This window comes from Rhinoderma darwinii, chromosome 2, assembly GCF_050947455.1.
Source record: "Rhinoderma darwinii isolate aRhiDar2 chromosome 2, aRhiDar2.hap1, whole genome shotgun sequence".
Taxonomy (NCBI): domain Eukaryota; kingdom Metazoa; phylum Chordata; class Amphibia; order Anura; family Rhinodermatidae; genus Rhinoderma; species Rhinoderma darwinii.
In genome coordinates this window covers 421,373,877-421,395,879 of record NC_134688.1, presented here as the reverse complement: position 1 = coordinate 421,395,879, position 22,003 = coordinate 421,373,877, and the positions used below count along the sequence as shown (strand labels likewise).

General features: G+C 41.3%; 1 protein-coding gene across 3 annotated transcripts in view; it reads left to right on the top strand.

The window, feature by feature from the left end:
• The window catches only part of SPAG5 (sperm associated antigen 5), a 97,232-nt gene extending 83,716 nt beyond the window's left edge, over positions 1-13,516 (top strand). For all 3 annotated transcript variants that reach the window (XM_075854270.1, XM_075854271.1, XM_075854272.1), the window contains 6 exons: positions 7,528-7,660; positions 8,561-8,641; positions 9,754-9,897; positions 10,688-10,762; positions 13,167-13,247; positions 13,335-13,516. In XM_075854270.1, coding sequence (XP_075710385.1) covers positions 7,528-7,660; positions 8,561-8,641; positions 9,754-9,897; positions 10,688-10,762; positions 13,167-13,247; positions 13,335-13,406 — 586 coding nt within the window. In that variant the 3' untranslated portion in view covers positions 13,407-13,516. The remainder of the gene's footprint in view (positions 1-7,527; positions 7,661-8,560; positions 8,642-9,753; positions 9,898-10,687; positions 10,763-13,166; positions 13,248-13,334) is intronic.
• The last annotated feature ends 8,487 nt before the right edge of the window (positions 13,517-22,003 follow it).

Genomic DNA, 22,003 nt, shown 5'->3' with positions numbered 1-22,003 from the left:
AAGTCGCCCACTCGCACCTGATTATCATCCCATTGATTGAAAAAACGGACTTTAATTTCACCTTCAAATTATCTGCTAATCCTAAAGGTTCACATACTTTTGCCACTCACAAATATGTGGTATTGGATCATTTTACTAAAATTACCAAGTTTTTCATATTTTTGACGCTTTCCTGATTTGGTTCTGGGACTTGTATGAAAATCTGATGTAGCTTTAGGTAAAATGTATACAAAGATATAGAAAATTCTGGAGTGGGGGCGTGGCCGGACGAGCATGGAGTAAGTCGTGTTTGCCTTATCTCCGTTACACCAGGCATCAAAGCAGCTTTAATCGGCACATCGAGAGATGATAAGTGACTTTAGGGTTACAGGACAACAAGCGACATCAACGCTTCACATGGGGAAAGCAAAAAAGAAGGCGAGCTCAGCCAGACCTAGAGTTCTTTGTCCACGAGGTCTCAAGATGGCGCCGGCGCTAGACCGGACATGGAACAGGGAGACAGAGCTACTCCTTCCCCCGCGTCCTCCACATCCAGTGTATCTGGTTGCATCGCTTCCCCCCAACTGTCATCGGGGGTCCCTGGACCGGATCATCTCCGGAGTACTGTGAGTACTTATGTGGGGTTGCCTGAAATGTCTCCCGCGGTGGACATGGACGGAGGACCGCCATGTGCTTCACAAAACTTACAACACTTACCTCTTCACTCCCGGCAGTTTCATCCTGTTACGAAGGATGTGCTGAAAGGGATGCTGGAGAATTTGAGATCTTTTTTGCAAAAGGACATACAGTCAGCTTTTTTGAATATACAAGCTGAATTTACTGCACTTGGTGATCGTACATCTCATATGGAGACCAAGATGGCGGAATTTTCTACCGCACATAATGAGCTGGTGGATATTAATTCTTCCCTGGAGGAAGAAGTGGGGATCATGCGCTTAAAAATTGCCGATTATGGAGGATCGTTCTCAGCGTAACAATGTCAGGTTCAGGGGTATACCTGAATCAATTAAACCGTAGCAATTGGGGAATTTCTCACTGATTATTTTGTAGCACTCTTGCCTGACTCTCCGGCACTAGATTTACTTATTGACAGAGTTCATCGCATCCCGAAACCTAAGGAGCCTTCTGCCGCCATACCCAGAGATGTGATTGCTCGGCTGCATTTCTTCCATTTCAAGGAAAAGATGATGCAAGCTGCTAGAAATCCGGGAGATATTCCTGAACGATTTTGTGACATGTTGGTCTTTACAGACTTATCTGCAGTGACTTTGGCTAAAAGGAAAGAATTCCAGGAGGTTGCAAGAACTCTGAGAATGCATAATATCCAATATAAGTGTGGATTTCCAGTGAAGATGGTGATCACGAAGGCTGGCAGGAAGGTGATGGCAAATTCACCTGGGAGAGTGCTGCAGTTGCTTCAAGAATGGCGGTTGTCCCCGCATGGTTCTTCAGGTTCGTCGTCAAGATAGAATGTTGCACCCCGGCTAGAGGAGGAGTGGGTTACAAAATCTCCACATTGATTTAATCATGTTCCTCTCAATAGAATTCATTGATGGCCTTTGGAGGGTCTGAACGTTTTCGGACATTTCTTTTTTGCAGGGTCCTGGACTGGTGTTCAGTATAGTGCCTAAAGTGTCATACCTAAAGTTGATAATGGTCTATGCCTTGGTACGGCTCATGTTGAGACCTTGCAAGTGATGTCTCTTTTTTCCTCCCTGTGCATCCTGCCTATGGATGCGACGTTTCACTGGTTTGGTTCAGGGTTACTGACAGTGTGTCAGCTGTACTTTTTGTTCTGTTTTTTGGTCTAGGTAAAGCTTATCTACATTGCTATGTAAATGTCGTCATCTATTTTCCTATGTCAGTGGGGGGTCTCAATGGAGTTATAATAGGTGGCTTTAATATTGCAATGTGATGGTGTTACAAATAGCTTCCCTTAATGTCAAGGGTCTTAATAGTCCCTTTAAAGGACCTGTGGGTGACGTCACGCTGCGTGTCTGCAGTGAAAGAAGCTGGCTGGGAATAATGACGTCACCCACAGGTTCTTCAACCTTGGCGTCGGAAGAGAGAAGACACATCAGCTCCAGACGTCAGAGGGTACAGTGCAGGGTATGTGCAGGTAAGCATAGCCAACTCCCTAGAGACGAGCATATTAACCTTTTGGACGCCTGGAGCCGATGTATCTTCTTTGTACGACGACAATGTTGAAGGACCTGTGGGTTACGTCACGCTGTATGCAGTGAAAGAAGCTGGGTGGGAACGATGAGAAGTGTATGATGCTGATTCGTCATACACTTCTTCTATTCACAACGCCCAGTTGGTAAAACGAGAAAACACGCCCAGTTGTCCATTGAAAAGCTCATTGCATAAATATATATATATATATATATATATATATGTATCCATATATGTGGGGTTAGTGACTGCCTCCACTTGTTGTTCTTGCACTCCTCCCATTCTGCCCTGGGTGATTTTAATCAGTTCAATGCTGGATCCTACCATCCCCAGGTATATATGTAGGCTTAGTCCCAGTTCTGGGTGTATGTGCAGCGTAGGTTCCCACCTTACAGAGGTCGCCTTGTCGTGGCAGGTGGGCTAACACTTTTTGATCAAAATGTGCACTAAGAACCTCCCTATTTGTAGGTAGATTGAGCTTTAGTGCATATCTATTTATATTTAGTGGTTTAGGTGGCATTAGTGTTGCAGGGTGCTGTCGCCATTTTTTTATATCTGCTGTATATCTGCAGTCATAGGTGTTCTTGCACCTGCGTATTTTGTATCATTTAGTTGGAATGTGCTGTTCAATTTTTGTTGTGTTTATGGTATATATATATATATATATATATATATATATATATATATATATATATATATATATATATATACAGTGAAGGAAATAAGTATCTGATCCCTTGCTGATTTTGTAAGTTTGCCCACTGTCAAAGACATGAACAGTCTAGAATTTTTAGGCTAGTTTTATTTTACCAGTGAGAGATAGATTATATAAAAAAAACAAAACAGAAAATCACACAGTCAAAATTATATATATTTATTTGCATTGTGCACAGAGAAATAAGTATTTGATCCCCTAACAACCATTAAGAGTTCAGCCTCCTCCAGACCAGTTACACGCTCCAAATCAACTTGGTGCCTGCATTAAAGACAGCTGTCTTACATGGTCACCTGTATAAAAGACTCCTGTCCACAGACTCAATTAATCAGTCTGACTCTAACCTCTACAACATGGGCAAGACCAAAGAGCTTTCTAAGGATGTCGGGGACAAGATCATAGACCTGTACAAGGCTGGAATGGGCTACAAACCCATAAGTAAGACGCTGGGTGAGAAGGAGACAACTGAGGAAGGTGAGAGCTCAGCCGAAAACTACATGGGGGGAACTTGTTAATGATTTCAAGGCAGCTGGGACCACAGTCGCCAATAAAACCATTGGTAACACATTACGCCGTAATGGATTAAAATCCTGCAGTGCCCACAAGGTCCCCCTGCTCAAGAAGGCACATGTACAGGCCCGTCTGAAGTTTGCAAATGAACATCTGGATGATTCTGAGAGTGATTGGGAGAAGGTGCTGTGGTCAGATGAGACTAAAATTGAGCTCTTTGGCAGTAATTCAACTCGCCATGTTTGGAGGAAGAGAAATGCTGCCTATGACCCAAAGAACACCGTCCCCACTGTCAAGCATGGAGGTGGAAACATTATGTTTTGGGGGTGTTTCTCTGCTAAGGGCACAGGACTACTTCACCGCATCAATGGGAGAATTGATGGAGCCATGTACCGTCAAATCCTGAGTGACAACCTCCTTCCCTCCACCAGGACATTAAAAATGGCTCGTGGCTGGGTCTTCCAGCACGTCAATGACCCGAAACCTACAGCCAAGGCAACGAAGGAGTGGCTCAAAAAGAAGCACATTAAGGTCATGGAGTGGCCTAGCCAGTCTCCAGACCTTAATCCCATCGAAAACTTATGGAGGGAGCTGAAGATCCGAGTTGCCAAGCGACAGCCTCGAAATCTTAATGATTTACAGATGATCTGCAAAGAGGAGTGGGCCAAAATTGCATCTAACGTGTGCAAACCTCATCAACTACAAAAAACGACTGACTGCTGTGCTTGTCAACAAGGGTTTTGCCACCAAGTATTAAGTCTTGTTTGCCAAAGGGATCAAATACTTATTTCTCTGTGCACAATGCAAATATATATAATCTTGACAATGTTATTTTCTGTTTTTTTTTTTTTTTTATATAATCTATCTCTCACTGGTACAATTAACCTAGCCTAAAAATTCTAGACTGTTCATGTCTTCGACAGTGGGCAAACTTACAAAATCAGCAAGGGATCAAATACTTATTTCCTTTACTGTGTGTGTGTGTGTGTGTGTGTGTGTGTGTGTGTGTGTGTGTGTGTGTGTGTGTATATATATATATCTCTTGGGCAAAAATTATCGTTTTAAAAAAAACAAACAACTTTGCTCTTATCTACATTGCAACGCCGATCATATTCAATAGGAGATAGGGATTTGATAATCTGGTGACAGAGCCTCTTTAAATTATACTCTAAAATTATTGCAGAACAATTAGCTAAGGTACTGCCTGATCTGATACATCCGGATCAAGTGGGGTTTGTAAGGGGGAGGCTTTCTTCAGATGGGACTCGGAGGTTTGTGAATTTATTAGGTTTGGTTGAAAGAGATCGGGTGCCTTCTTTGCTTCTTTCCCTTGACGCGGAGAAGGCCTTTGTTCGGGTTCAATGGGGCTATTTGGGGGAAATTCTGTCCACATTTGGTATTAATGGGGTGGCTCACCATAGTATTCTGGCTCTCCTATACTTCTCCGTCAACACTGGTAAATACATCTGGATATTCTTCCAAAAAATTCGGTATTACTAATGGGACAAGGCAAGGTTGTCTTTTATCCCCGCTTATTTTTACTATGGTGATGGAACCTTTCGCAGCTTTAATTCGTTCAAATCCTGAGATTAGTGGTAAAGTAGGCGCAACGGATCATAAAATTGTATTATTCGCAGACTAAGTGATTATTGCAATGTCTAAACCTGAGGTGTCTTTGCCAGCAGTTACTAAGATTTTAGAAGAGTTTAGTTCAGTTTCATACTAGAAGTTGAATGTGAGTAAGTCAGTAATATTGGGTATGAATATACCAGATGTTCTTCAGAGGTCTTTACAAACCAAATATGCGTTCTTATGGGCAGTAGATTCCATACCATATCTAGGTATAAAATTGGCTTATCCCACTTCCCTTTTTCATAAGCATAATTCTCTACCGTTACTAAAACAGGTGGAGCTGGACCTGGCTAACTATTTAAAATATGAAGCATCATGGGTGGGTTGTATCTCCGCTATTAAAATGATGGTGTTGCCAGAAATATTGTACATGTTAAGAAAGTAGGTAAATTCCTAGTCGAACGCCTTTCTAAAACAACTTCAAGGTATAGTGAATAGGTATGTCCCAGAATCTCAGCAGAAGTCTTATACAGGCCTATTGGCAAGGGGGGTTTGGCTATTCCGCAGATGTCTCTTTGCTATTATGCAGTGATTTTAGATCAAAGCAGGTTTTGGTCTATCCAGTATGCGAAGAAACATTGGATATCTAAGTAAAAGGAGTTACATGAAAATTTTCCAATTGATGCTCAATTGTGGATGTTAGCTAAGGGAGATAAACTTCCCAAGTCTACATTTCTAACATTGGACGCAGGATTTAGAGTTTGGAAAAAGTTCTGTGTAGATGCTCCTATTTTTCCGATGAGGTGTCTTGATTTACCTCTTCGACTTATTCCTTTTCTAACTCCTGATATAGTATTGCAAAATTGGATTGATGCAGGGATTGAAGTAGTTTCTGATATTCTGGACCATGGTCCGCTTCTACCGTTTGCTGATATATGACATAAATTCAGAATTCCTAGGAATGATTTTTATAAGTAATTACGAGGTGAGAAATCTGCTGAATTCTCTTCCTAGATATGATGTTTTTCCTAGATCTGTTGAGGAAATGGCATTTAGGAACTTCGCTAGAACGGCCAAGGTTATCTCTAGACTATATATGCAGCGTTCTGTGCGAAATTTTCTCAAAAGCCAATAGCCTGCTTGGCAAAATGGGAGTCGGATTTAGACATCTCTATTACTATGGAGGAATGGGAATCCACATTTAAATTGGCATTCTCCCTTTCAAAGTGTGCAACACATTTAGAGGCTTCAAGGAAACTTTTGTATAGATGGTATTATACTCCACATCGTCTGTCTCTTATATATCCTTCTTCCTCTTCTCAGTGTTGGAGATGCCTTGCCTCTAGAGGTACGATACTTCATATTTTTTTGGGTTGTCCGGCTATTAAAGTTTTCTGGACACGAGTCGAGAGTCTTTTAAAATCTATTATGGGAACTTCAATTACGTCATCACCGGCCCTGGCATTGTTACATGTAGGTTTTGTTGACTTTGCTCATAATGATAGACTCATTTTGTTTCATATGATGTTATCGGCCAAAATTTTGATTGTAAAATATTGGAAATCTGTTACTGTACCTACTATTCCTGAACTTGTACATTATGTGAGTAATAATTGTGTTATGCAATGTTCATTGGCCTCGATTCAAGGTGTGTATAAGAAGGCTTCCTATTGGGATAAATGGAAAGATTCCGGATATTGTAGCAATGTGATGTGATACAGATAGATACTGATATTGTATACTACTTTGAATAGACCATGTTGTTCTGGTTTTATGTTATGGGGTTCTTTTCTGTAAAACTTTGAACCAACACTGTGATATACTTGAATAATATGTGATAGATCCTGTGGATTCATGTGTTGTGATGCATATTGGTTCAATAAAAACTTTTATTATTATAAAAAAAAATTCACAAACTTTCAAGCACCACTGTATATCAACTTTGTCATTTACTTACTGTTAAAATGTAGTCCATGCAATGTTTATCCATGCAATTTCTTTGTGAATTTACTGCCACTATGCGTCTCCCTTCCGGTAATTTGCTGTCCACCACCTATTGTCAAGCAAAATCCGTCATTCGTTACATAGCAGAGGAAGTGAGGGAGTGTCTCTTCACTGGCTGCTCATAGAAGTCATTGGAGATGGGAGGGAGAGCAAAGAGCGACACAGACATGGAGAGGGGATGGGGGAGCAGAGTGAGACACAGATGTGCTGCAGCTGCTAGTATGTGTATGTATGTTAGAGCAGGATTCTCCTTCTCTGTGTGCTGTGTATCCAAGACACGAAAACAGTTAGGCTCCACCCACTAGTGCAGTGAAAACAGAGGAAGAGCCTGCAGAGTGGGAAAACTGTAAAAATAAGGCCATATACAAGTTATATAATAAAAGTGTTACACACATATGGCAACTTGTCCTGAAAAGTTAGATATGCTTTAACTGCCATAGAGTTGATTTGAACTCCTGTAAACCATATGAATGGTGTTTTTCCCAATGGCCTGTTCAAGAGTTCTGTGATGACCTCTATCCAATTACATTTTATTTATTTTTTACTCTCAGCTCATCTCTAAAAGAAGAACTTCAGAGTCAAAGATTCCAGCATATGTCTGAAATGCGTGTCCTCCAGGAAGAGTTTGGCAACCTGAAAAGGAGAAATTGTATCTTGGATGAAAAAGTAACCAGCAAAGAAAAGGTGACCGTTTAGTAACTCTGATTTAAATTTTCCCATCAAGTTAAATTCCCTTCAGATTTTCCCATACACACTGCGGTCAAAGGCTCTGACGAATTTGATGGGAAAAAATGGCGCGAGAAGCGGAAATTCTTTAGTTAAAGGCTATTTACACCTTTTTAAAAGCTATTTTTTTAAAAAAAATGTGTGGTGCAACTTTGTAATTACTTTTTTTTGTAGTCATTGTTACTTTTTCAGATACAGCTGCTTTGTATCTTGTATGCAGAGCAGCTGTGTCGTGCGCTGAGACCTGAATCTATCATCTGTTATGAACTTAGATGTGATCGATAACAACTGGATCCTGCGTGTCAGAGACACTCCTCTTGTCACTGAGCCAGTCAGTGCTGCTTACCTGACAGGTTCAAATTTCAGCACAAGATACAGCTGCTCTGTATACAGAATACAACGTAGCTGTATCTGAAAAAGTAAAAATAATTGTTAATAAAAAGTAATTACGAAGTTGCACCAATCACACTGATACACATTTTTTGTTTAAAAACGATTTTTATTTTTTTTTTTTTAAGTTGTACATAATCTTTATTTGGGGTATGTTAGGTGTCCGTGGTATCCATCCAACGACTGATCCGGAAGAGCATTGTAGCTTTTATAGTGAACCAAAGTCACAATGAAAATGTAAACATCCTGAAACTAGTTGACACTGAATACCTAAAGTTGTATTGCACATATTGGCATATATTGCTTTAAAAAACGAACAAAAAAAAAACCAGTAAATCGAAAGAGTCAATGCACCATTTTGCCGCCGACTTCTATTTGTTTCCTCGAATTTTTTTTCCTGTATGGCAAACATGTGATGTGACTGGAGCAATGTTGACTTGATGACTTATACATACCATCTGTCTGCAGTGCATCAGCGAGCTTCAGGAGGTTGTGAATCAACAAGAACAGAAGATATTGCAGCAGTTTAGTAAGGCGAAAAAAAAGGAGGTAATAATTCTATATATTCACATCATGTAATAACCTATACCGCATACCTTCTAAGCGCACAAATATTTGTCCTACCTCCAATCTTTAAAAGGTTTTTCCTGGGGATTTTTTTTTTTTTTTTTTGCTGCTTTAAATGACAAATGAGTACTACTTACTTATATGGACACTACGACTGTCAAATGCATCATTCCGCCATTGCCACTCGACCACAGAACTCCGTTCCCTAGTCTCAGGCCAATGAAGTGTTCGGGTTACTGGGAGATTTTATTTATTTTTTCTTTCTCCTTAACCCCTTGTCTACATCCACACAGCCTGAACCCATCACCCTCCTCCTCTTTATCCATGCACGCTGAACACCTCCCCCTGCAGGTCGTCTTCCTGGCTATTTGTTTCCGATGTGTCTTGACTGCACTGCAATGTTCATAGTGCGGTCTGATTATATGTAAGAAAATATTAGTAAACGGTGTCCTCACTTACATTATGGAAGGGAGATCACTGGGTCTGCTAATATTTTGCTTAAACCCAGTCACTCCGCACTAAATAACAGGGCTGTGTCCTCTCTTAGAGACCGTCACCGGTGCATGCACTGTTTAAAATGCTACTTGACTGCACAGCGCATCTGCCTGATACGGGGAGACCGCAAGGAGGATAAAACACAATGGAAGGGAATGTATTTAGGTCACATGCTGCCGTGACAAATCGACCACTGGGGCATGTTTAGCCCAGTGACGTAGGAGACAGGTGTTCGAACCACTGACTCCCAATGAACTGTGGGTGCTGATGTGATCAGATGACTGGTGCTGGAAAACGGCAGTACACACCTCACCGACGCAGTGTCCTTCTATAAGTAAGTAGTCCTCACCTCTTATTTAAACGCACAAAAAAACTTTTTTACCCGGAAAACCCCTTTAACAACACCATGGTCAATGTATAGATTAAAATGCTTCGGTCTGATGCGGTACAAGTATGTATAAAATTTTCAGTTACCTACATTTCCCATATTTGACATATGAAATTAGTATGGTCAAGTCCCTGTTTTCTCTGGTGAGGTTTACATGTATGTGTTCGGGGCACTTAAAGATTTCCATAATTTCATATATGCATTCTATTAGGTTCTTATTCAGGAAAATACAGAGTTACAGGTGTCTCTGAAGGTGTGTGAAAAAGAGGTGGAAGTCCTGAAACAAGAACTATCTCAGAATTCCACAGAGGCTGCAAGAAACTGGATTATGGAGAAACTACTCTTGCACAAAGATGTGAGTCGCACTACTTTCTTTACTTTTGCATATGTGACGCCTTCCCCTCATGTTTGTTGCTGGCAGCAGACACGATTTATTTTTTTTAGGTGGATCCCACCAATTTCCAAACAATTTCATGGCAATTAGTGCTAGCGGTCTATCCCTCGACATCTGCCATCAGGATTGAGATTTCATCTCGTCCATCCAATGCTACTGTTTCCTCCAAGATAAGCGTTTATAAAGGTGTCTTGTGGTCGTTTATCCCTCTCAACGTAGAAATAATCTTCTAGCCAAACTGATTAGTCTGACAGAGAAGGCTGTTGGCTAAACGATCAATCACTTAGCCCCATACACATGACCGTAGAATTCGTCTGCAATTAGGGACCCATTAATTTCTATTCTGGACACCTTCCCGTTACGGGCTGTAGAAAGTCTCCAGAAAAGATAGGACATGTCGTATATTTTGCTTTTTACGGGCCGTGTTCCGATACTTTGTATGGGAGCACGGACCGAAAATGCGAGTGGCTGTCCACGGCCGCCCATGCCCGTAATGACTGACAGTGATTACGGGCACGGCCATGTGCAAATGGGGCCTTAGACTTTAACCTGCAATTCTACCCCAACCTTATTGGTTTTCTATGGTGAAAAAATGGTTTTGTGCCACTTGTAGTAATCGCAAGAATTCCAACAATGTTGGATTTCTTTTACGGTTGTCAGGTGACTTTTCACTGACCGGAATATTGTTGGTTGGCTCTAGCCTTCTATTTTATAACCAGATTTTTTTTATCCTTAATTTGGTTTTCCTTAGTTAACTACATTAAGACTGAAACTCGTTGACACTGAATATTCAAAGTCAGAAGCAATTCAGCGACTAATGAGACACGTAAGTATTTTACAAATTGTCAAACTCCTTTAGAAAGATCATTCCTTAGTTATGTTACCGTTCAGCTTAAAATTTTCACCTTCTTCATTGATGGTTAACTTACCTCATTTATGAACCTTGACTCTATAGGAGAGCAGCACATGGCATCAGTGTGACAGCCCAATCTATCTGATGGCATTGTGTATAGGAACGCTCAGTGTCCTAAAACACAGGATCTAATTTAACTTCATAACATCAGGAACAAGGACTACTCCAATAGAATGTTAAAGGGGCTTCACCATGGCCATTTCCATAGAAGTTAAAGTTTGTAATTTTAGGGCAAGTTCACACTGAGGTTTTTTTATGCTGATTCCTGAAGGAATTTTGAGGCAGATTTTTCTGCCTGCAAAAGAAAAACAGACTGTGTGAACAGGTGTAGGTAGGCAGGTATGGATGTGTGTATAGCTTGTGAGGATGTAAGCAATGTCTCACCCCCATCCCTGTACAGCACCAGAACTATTGGATTTAGTGGCCTCATGACAAGACTGCTGTATGGGAGGGAGGAGTTGGAGGACCATGGGAACAATGCAGTCGGTCTTGGGGATGTAAGAAATAATAGCGTGCCTAATTTATTATGAATATTAATAAACTAATTTAATTTCAATAAAAATGGCCACTTCTAACCAGGTTTCTTAAAATTGGCCATCCCAGACAACTTTAAATGGGGTGAGTGGGATGGAGTTAAGGACACAGAGCAGTCCGTTATAATAGACATTTGTTTTACATATACAATGCATTTGGAAAGTCTTCAGACCCTAAACATTTTTTTTTCACATTTTGTTATGTTGAGGCCTTGTGCTTAAATATAAAAAATTCAAGCTCTTCCCCATCATTCTGCACTAAATACCACATACTGACTAAGTGAAAACCGAATGCTAGTAATCTTTGCTAATTTCTTGAAAAGGAAAAACTAGACTATTGCATTGACCGTCAGTATTCAGACCCTTTACTCAGCACTTAGTTGAAGCACCTTTGGCAGCGATAACAGCCTCCAGTCTTCTTGGGTATGATGCCACAAGGTTTGCACACCTGGATTTGGGGATTTTCTGCAGATCCTCTCAAGCTCTGTCAGGTTTGATGGGGACTGTCGTACAGCCATTTTCAGGTCTCTCCAGAGATGTTTGTTTGTCCCAGCCAGAGCCCATACTTGAAACCACTCAAAGACATTCACAGAGTTCTCCCGAAGTCGCTCCTGTATTGTCCTGGCTGTGTGCTTAGGGTCGTTGTTTTGTTGGAAGGTGAACCTTCGGCCCAGTCTGAGGTCCAGAGCACTCAGGATCAGGCTTTCATTAAGAATGTCTCTGTACTTTGCTCCAATTATCTTTCCCTCAACCCTGACCTGTCTCCCAGTCCCAGCCGCTGAACAACACCCCACAGCATGATGCTGCCACCACCGTGCTTCACTGTAGGGATTGTATTGGGCAGGTGATGAGTGGTGCCCGGTTTCCTCCAGACATAACTTTTTGGCTTCAGTTCTAAGCGTCAAGTCTTGGTTTCATCAGACCACAGAATCTTGTGTCTCACAGTCTGAGAGTCCTTTAGGTGCTTTTTTGCAAACTTCACGCGGCTTTCATGTGTCTGTTACCGAGAAAAGGCTTCTTTCTGTCCACTCTGCCAGTGGAGTGCTGCAGTGATGGTTGACCTTCTGGAAGTTTCTCCTATCTGTACATAGGATCTTTGGAGCTCAGCCAGAGTGACCATTGGGTTCTTGGTCACCATCTCTTACCAAGGCCATTCTCCCTTTATTACTTTGTTTGGTAGGCCAGCTAGCTCTAGGAAGAGTGCTGGCTGTTTCAACCTGCTTCCATTTAAGAATTAGAGAGTCCCCTGTGCTCTTGGGAGCTTTCGGTGCTCCAAAAATGTTTTTGTACCCTTCTTCAGATCTGTGCCTCCACACAATCCTGTCTCTGAGCTCTTTCCTCCTCATGGCTTGGTTTTTGCTCTGATATGCATTGTCAGCAGTGAGAATTTATATAGACAGGGGTGTGTCTTTCCAAATCATGTCCAATCAAATACATTTACCACAGGTGGACTTCAATCAAGGTGTAGAAAGATTTCAAAGATTATCTAGAGAAATGGGAGACCCCCAGAGCTAAATTTCAAGTGTCATAGCAAAGGGTCTGAATACCTATGTCTGCGAAATTTGAGTTTTTCATTTTTAATAAATTTGCAAAAAACTCTACAATTCTGTTTTCATTTTGTCATTATGGGGCATTGAGTGCAGAATGATGGGGGAAAAACTTGGATTTTTATTTTAGCACAAGGCCTCAACATAATAAAATGTGAAAAGTCAAAGGGTCTGAAAACTTTCTGAATGCACTGTATGATGGCAATCCTGTTCATATTTATATGTGGTCTTTTGTAGAAGGATATACTGGCAGCTAATCTAGCACTTTCAGAGGCAGAAGTACGGAAACTTGACAATATTATTGTAAGAATACGACAGGTAAGATGTAAATTCCAGGCTTCATTTACATACAAGGCTATTGAGCTTGTACACGTGATAACTTATTGTTTGCTTATTTTTCTCCAGGTTCTTCTTTCTATACCAGATGTTGTAAACCAATGTGACAAACTAAAACAGTTAAATGAGTTCCTGAACTAGAATATTGCTGTAATGGTTAATGCTCAAAGGAAAACTACCAGAAGTTCTATATCGAGATTAAAAATAAATAAGCCAACTTGCTACATTAAAAAAAAAAACTTTTTTTTTAATGCGAATTACCTGTCCATCCGTATATGATCAGTCCAGATGTGAGCCCCCAACCTGTACAACCCCTTTAAGTTTACAGCCCCGCCCCTGAAGCCTGCAGTAATTGTGTCGCCATGAAAACACCTCTGTATTATTGCAATTTCATTGCTATCATAGGGGCTCGTCCAAATCCAAATCTCTATCCACATCTTTGTTTACACATTTCTGCTGCTATTCAAGCCAATTAGAATGTGGACAACAAGGTACATGGCAATTTTGATCAACGCATGATGGGTCGCGTTAATCAAAGCAATTCCGTAAAAAAATTTTATTGACTTTGAAAAGATGACTCCATTCTCTTCAATGCAGTCACCTACAACTTTTTGTAGGACCAAAACAGGGGATATGGCTTTGCCACTGATTCATAAACTTTTCTTTAAAGAAATGTGGCAGCGAACTAAGCCAGTACAATCTGGTGTTGTTCCTTAAGAGACAAGTGCCGTGTTGGTGAATATGGCACGTGGTTCATTGTAGTTACCAGTATTCATAAATGGTTTTATTATTTAACTGAACCTGTCAGACCACATGCAAGAAGCGTCGTCATGCGGACACAGAAGCAAGGCCATTATTTTTTGTTATACTTTTGGTCCTATTCTTTTTAAGGCTTTTAAAGTGTTAAATACATGTATATTTTTTGTTCATGTATTTCTGAACTAAGTTAATAAGTATTTTATTATTCTATAAAATATTAAACACTTTTGTAAAACCATTTTTATATACAGACCTGTGTGTGTGTGTGTGTGTGTGTGTGTGTGTGTGTGTGTGTGTGTGTGTGTGTGTCTGTCTTCTCAACCTGTGGTTTTTGTACCAAGATTTTTAAGGGAATTTATTATTTTTTCTACTCCAGTTTTCCGGAGAAAAGTCGCAAATGCCTGAAGTCGCAATTTGTGCAAAAGAAAAAATTGTGACTTTTGAGATGTTTGCGCTGCTCACGGTGCTTTACTATGGTGGGCAGGCTTATCGGAATATATATGACCTTTCACTGCCCCACAAATTTACACCCGAAACGGCGTAAATTATAGTTCAAATCTAATCCAGCTCGTAGCCAGAGTCTATTTCACTTTTTGCCGCACAGCCAGCCATAGATGCGACTTTTAATAAATTAGGCGCATCTTACTCAAGCACTCTTTAGATTAAGACTGGCCAGTCTTTAACAATGAACCCCATTGTCTACAAATCTCCTATTTTTATTGGAAAAGTCAGGTATTTCTAGTGAAATGCTTCTGATTTCAGCAGCAGAGCATACAACAGTGTTTTTTTGTGTTTTTTTGTGTTTTTTTCCACTAATATACATGATTATTTACTTTTAATAATTACAGCTGCATACTTGCCCCAGGTACAGCCCTGATATATTATTTGTGACCCAGCAGCTCTGACTTGCGGCTAGCATCCCTGAATGGGGCCGTGTAGCAGAATACATACAAGTCCATGCACATACAAGGGGAAATTTATTAAGACTAGAGTTTCATACACCAGTCTTAGTAGAAAGAAAAATTGGAGTAAATGCGAAAGCCTCGTAGTAAATGTGTCCTATGTTTCGGCCGGGCCGTGTGTTACAATCGTGGCTCAATGTTTTTGGCCATGTGCCCTACATTCTCACTGCACCTCTTCTCCCCCTCTGGGTTCCTTCACCATGCCAACGTGGAGTATGGTTCTGAGGCAGAGCAGCGTCGGGGCCTTATATGCGACACAGCAGTTCGACATCATCAGTGCTGCGACGCATGCAACGTCCTCATGCTGCCCGGCGTCATTTCGTCATATACGCCGCTCTTGACTAAGAGCAGTGGTGGGGTCAGTATAATTTTATAAGTATGAGGGAAGGGAAAAGGGAAAAAGGTGTGATCTGATATAATATATGACTTTTATTGATATACATTAAAATATTGATGTACATGTGAAAAATTAAAAAGTCCGTTGGTGCAAACGGTATGTGTGAGTGACCCCCAAACTCACATACCCAAGGCCATGTGAATGTTAATAAATTGTGAATGATATCCAAATGTTCAGACAAGAACCACATATGGTATTATGCTTGTAAAGTAGCAAGCATATGATCTCAAATTGCGTGAGTGCAAAGATGAGAGCAATGATAGCTTGTGGCGCTACCAAGCGGCTGCACTGCGGTAAAGTCTGAACATAAGCCTACACACTGCGCCCTTACGCTGAATCCCCTGTGTACCAGAGCTGCAGCACCAACCACAGCCAGGATATAACTGCCGTGATTTGCTGAAGGCCGTGGATATTGATACTGTAGTATCGAGGCTGTGTAATGTTCAATTAAATTGTATGAGTAAATAGCGATGTAGAAATAGCAAATGCATGGATCTGTGCACAACTTTGAATAATTAGAACCAGTGGTGATACACCTGCATAGCGTGATCGTGCAATGGATCAGGGTAATTGTGTTACCGCACATCCATGCATGACTGCCGTGAGTAGTCTGAACAGTCAGCAGACAGCTGTACTCTCACGTCGCCGCCTCTGTGTAACAGGGCAGCAGCGTGGGGAACAGCCGTAATACCCTGCTGTGCCCGCGTCCAGCTGTCAAAGGAGACGTGGCACAAAAAGCGTGCAGGAGTATGATTCCACTGTGAGTGGACTTGTCCTCAGCGTCTGGCCCTGACCCGCAGGTGAGCGGGGTAGGCAGCAGTGGAGGAGCCGCACGGCAAGTGCATCGGCAGTCAGATTAAGCCGTGACGGCTGGAAGATCAGCACATCCGGCCGCTCGTGTTTAACAGCAGAGTACGCTACGTTAACAGCACTGACATGCTGTAAGCTGTTAGCCGGCTGCTCTCAGCCAAGCATTAGGAACGATGATAGATTCACAATTAGTTGACCTGAATATGGCAGCTAAGGCCATGCATTGCACCAAGGGAATAATTAAAATGATAGAGCACCCGACGCGCGTTTCGCCAGCATTCTGGCTTCTTCTAGGGGTGGGGGACCGCCATTAAATCGTCCTATAAATAGGGCAAAAAGTGATTGACAGACAGGCCAGCCAATCCTAAGCCTGGAGGAGAATGCAACAAAAAAGTTGAATGAGTATCAACTTGAGTTGAAAGCCATAGGTTATATGTGCTCACATTCAATTAAACAGTATTGACAGTATCCCCAAGTGGGGATAATATGAATTATAAAGGGGCCAATGAAGTTGCACAAACAGAAAAGAAAAAGTCGAAAATAAATATGAATAAATCATAAAATTAAATAAATAAAATTATGTGAGAATTTTTCACAAAAATATATAATATATATTTTTCTCTCAGATTGTCAAAAGGTCTTATATGGAGCTCGCATGTTCAGAACAAAATCCAGTGTCAGAGAAAACTGCTGAACCCAAAGTTCTCATTCAATCCAAATGGACTGACTGTATTGAGATTGAAGATCCATTCACTTTCTTTTTTGAGGAGTGCCAAATCTAAATCTCCCCTTCTGATACCCAATCGTATTTGGCATATAGCCCAGGCTTTGAGGCTAGTCCAATTCAAATTATGTTTAATTTTAAAGTGTCTGGCTATTGGGGTAGGGCAGAATGGTTTATTTCTAGACTGGCATTCACTTAGATTTTTATCAGGAAGGGGATTGAATGTCGGTCATATATCATGGTCAGTTTAAGATTGAAATTGTTGGTGTTTAAGATTTTTATGAAATTTTCCAAGTTACTGGCAGAACCGTTCCAGATAAACATGATGTCATCAATATAACGCCGCCAAATATTGATGTTAACTGTAACTTCATCCATTAAGGGGCAGAAAACAAATGTTTCCTCCCACCAACCCAGATAGAGATTTGCAAATGTTGGTACCACTGCTGCTCCCATCGCCGTTCCGCGCACTTGTAGATAAAACCGTCCATCAAACACAAAATAATTGTGCTTGAGGATGAATCTAAGGGCACGTAAGACGAAGTTCCTACGGGTCGGATTATGATCCTCCTTCCTCAATAGAAAGAACTCAACAGCACTGCAACCTGTGTCGTGGTCAATGCTGGTGTACAGAGATTCCACGTCACAGGTAACAAGCAATTCATTGGCCTCCAGGGAACTGCCATCCAGATCCTTTAAGATCTGCATGGTGTCCCTGGTGTGGGAGGGCAACTGATCGACAAATTCACGCAACTCCTGATCCAACCAGTGATTACAGTTTTCAGTTAAATTTCCCACACCAGAGACAATAGGCCTCCCCGGGGGGTTGGTAGAATTCTTGTGAATCTTAGGGAGGAGGTAGAATGTTGAGATCCTAGGGTCTTTTACTTTGAGGAAATCCCTCTCAGTAGCAGTAATTGCCCCTTGTTCAAAACCCTCTAAGACCATGTCATTATAATCGATGACAAACTGTGATGTGGGGTCACCCCATAATGGGCGATAGCATGCCTTATCCATCAATTGTCTCTTCGCCTCATGTAAATATTGATCCTTAGACCATATGACCACATTGCCCCCTTTATCAGAGTTTTTGAAAACCACATCATCCCATTTTTTCATTTCTTGTAAAGCCCTTTCTTCATTTGGGCTGATGTTATTAAATGGGCATGTGGCAGGTAATAACAATAGATCATGTGTGACTAAATCTTTAAAGACTCTGATCGCCGGGCAGCTATCAATTGGGGGCATTACACGATTTCTGGATTGAAGTTTCTTTTTAAATTTGTTGTAAATCAAGGAACCTGTCTCGTTCCCTTCCATTGTCGTTGAATTCTCAGCAAGTAATTCCTCCAAGTCCCTAAGAGTGTTCTGTTCTACATGCGATAGAGATTCCATATTCCCTGTACTGGTTGAGTCATTATATGTCTGAGTGCTTGGTTTATTATAAAGCTTCTGATAGTAGAGTTTTCGTCCAAACAGATGGAGATCCTTAATAACTGTGAATTTATTCAGTCTTGTAGTCATACAATAATTAAAGCCTTTTTTAAGGACTGAGAGTTGTGAATTAGTCAAAACATGTTTGGAAAGATTAATGACTCTAAGGCAATCTTCTCGTGCATCACCAAGATTAATATTCATTTCTTGTGGATTCTCTGATGACCTCCTCTCCCTGATTGGGAGCCCCTGAAACCCCATCTCCCTCTGTCCCGTAAAAAAGGGACCTCGGTATGATTATCGGATTTCTTAGATGGATTTTTATGCCTTACGGGGTATCTACTTTGGGGCTGTTGCGGATCCGCATCCGAATCCGAGAGATCAGTACCATCAGTCCCAGTATCGGAGAAGTCATGTGAGTCACTGGGTTCAGTATTATTTTGTGCTCTATTATGCTGACCTTTGTTGAGCCTTAAGGATTTGGTTTTACCCCAGTCATAGACCTCACCCCTAGAGTAATCCGCCTTATCACGTGAATATTTCTTCCTCTTTCTATTCTTGATCTTGGTCTCTACCTGATCAATATGATCCATTGTTCTCTTGAACGCTTCCGTAAATTGTAACGAACTTTCATGACTCTCTAAATTGGGAGTTAGGGCTTCAAGGTCCTTCTCTACAGTATTGAGTATGTGTGTCTCATCCTCAATCAAAATACCCATAAGAGCTCTAGAGCACTCAGATAATGCTGTTTCCCATCTATCCTTTAGCCCAGGTTTAGACAATTCGTATGAGGGGAAGAGTGGAATGCGAAGACCCCTAGATATTAGACCTTGCTCCAGATACTGTTCGAGCGTTGATTTAGTCCATGTTGATTGGACCTGCCTAATCTGTAGACGTTTACATTTTTTGAGAAGATCATCTATGTGCAATTCGGCCGATAATGTCCCCTGGTTATGATCCTGACTGCCTGAAAAGACATTTGTAACGTCTTCCTTCTGACGCTGCATTCTATATTTCAATTGGTCCGTAATTTTGGCCATGATCAAATATAAAAATAATAATAAAATTATTATGTGGACTTGTGGTCAGAGTATGTCCAAGCAGGACACAAAATATGAGGCAATGTGTGGAGAACAGAACACTCTTAGGGACTTGGAGGAATTACTTGCTGAGAATTCAACGACAATGGAAGGGAACGAGACAGGTTCCTTGATTTCCAACAAATTTAAAAAGAAACTTAAATCCAGAAATCGAGTAATGCCCCCAATTGATAGCTGCCCGGCGATCAGAGTCTTTAAAGATTTAGTCACACATGATCTATTGTTATTACCTGCCACATGCCCATTTAATAACATCAGCCCAAATGAAGAAAGGGCTTTACAAGAAATGAAAAAATGGGATGATGTGGTTTTCAAAAACTCTGATAAAGGGGGCAATGTGGTCATATGGTCTAAGGATCAATATTTACATGAGGCGAAGAGACAATTGATGGATAAGGCATGCTATCGCCCATTATGGGGTGACCCCACATCACAGTTTGTCATCGATTATAATGACATGGTCTTAGAGGGTTTTGAACAAGGGGCAATTACTGCTACTGAGAGGGATTTCCTCAAAGTAAAAGACCCTAGGATCTCAACATTCTACCTCCTCCCTAAGATTCACAAGAATTCTACCAACCCCCCGGGGAGGCCTATTGTCTCTGGTGTGGGAAATTTAACTGAAAACTGTAATCACTGGTTGGATCAGGAGTTGCGTGAATTTGTCGATCAGTTGCCCTCCCACACCAGGGACACCATGCAGATCTTAAAGGGAATGTGCTGCCAGAAAAACATGTTTTGTTTTTTTAAATTAAACATTTAGTGTGTGGGTGATTAAACATTGTTCAAATTTTTTTATTTTTTTTCACGAGTCAGGAAATATTATAAATTAATTCTAATTTATAATACTACCCATTTTTGGTCACTAGATGGAGCTATTCCCAAAATTGCAACATTGGGTTAAAAGCCCTCGCTCTAGTGAGCTCTCAGCATCCCCCCCTCCTTTATCCTGGCTAGTGCCGGGATAAACGAGGGGTTTGAACGGTGTAACCTCCTACACTGTGTGTCGCCATTTTTTGAGCTAACACACAGTGTAGTAGGTTTACATACAGTAGTAAACAAACACGAACATACATTGAAATCTCTTACCTGCTCCTGCCGGCGCGGCTCCCTCCGGCCCGTCCGCTCCGTTTGCTGCCGCTGGTCCAAGTGCACAAATCCGGAAGCCGCGACCGGAAGTAGTAATATTACTGTCCGGCCGCGACTTCCGGTCCACAGGAAAATGGCGCCGGACGGCGCCAATTTCGAATTGGACTGTGTGGGAGCGGCGCATGCGCAGTTCCCACACAGACGCCGTACACTGAAGTCAATGGGACGGGAGCCGTTCGCAGTCCCTATGGGACTGTGGCTGCCGTATTCCATGTCTGTATGTGTCGTTAATCGACACTGACAGAAATGGAACAAAAAATGGCAGCCCCCATAGGGAAGAAAATGTGTAAAAATAAGAAAAAGTAAAACACAAACACACAAATGAATATAAACGTTTTTAATAAAGCACTAACATCTTTAACATATAAAAAAATAATTTGTGATGACACTGTTCCTTTAAAGAATCTGGATGGCAGTTCCCTGGAGGCCAATGAATTGCTTGTTACCTGTGACGTGGAATCTCTGTACACCAGCATTGACCACGACACAGGTTGCAGTGCTGTTGAGTTCTTTCTATTGAGGAAGGAGGATTATAATCCGACCCGTAGGAACTTCGTCTTACGTGCCCTTAGATTCATCCTCAAGCACAATTATTTTGTGTTTGATGGACGGTTTTATCTACAAGTGCGCGGAACGGCGATGGGAGCAGCAGTGGTACCAACATTTGCAAATCTCTATCTGGGTTGGTGGGAGGAAACATTTGTTTTCTGCCCCTTAATGGATGAAGTTACAGTTAACATCAATATTTGGCGGCGTTATATTGATGATGACATGTTTATCTGGAACGGTTCTGCCAGTAACTTGGAAAATTTCATAAAAATCTTAAACACCAACAATTTCAATCTTAAACTGACCATGATATATGACCGACATTCAATCCCCTTCCTGGACGTGAGGATTTTTGTAAATGAACATGGAATCATTGAGACTGACCTGTTCCGCAAGGACACGGCAACAAATAGCCTTCTAGATGCCACGAGTGCTCATTCGATTAACACTATTAAAGGAATTCCTAAGGGGGAATTTCTGCGTCTTAGACGGAACTGCTCGACTTTTCAGCTTTTCAAAACAAGGGCAGCTGAATTGAAAAATAGACTGTCTGTGAGAAACTACTCTAAAAAAAGTATCAAGAGGGCATATAATTGGGCATTGAGAACAGAACGCCAAACACTGTTGGTCCCGAAGGTGAAGGTAAATGTGGGACGAGAGCAACCCCGTTTCATTACAGATTTTCATGGAAACTGGGATGAAATGCATAATGTCCTTAACAGTCACTGGAACGTTCTGCTCAGTGATCCTACACTGAGGAACCTTTTGGGAAATGGAATCTCTCTCGGTTATAGAAAGGGCAAGACTATTTCAAATATGTTGGTAAGAAGCCACTTTTCAAGGGTAAACAGCCC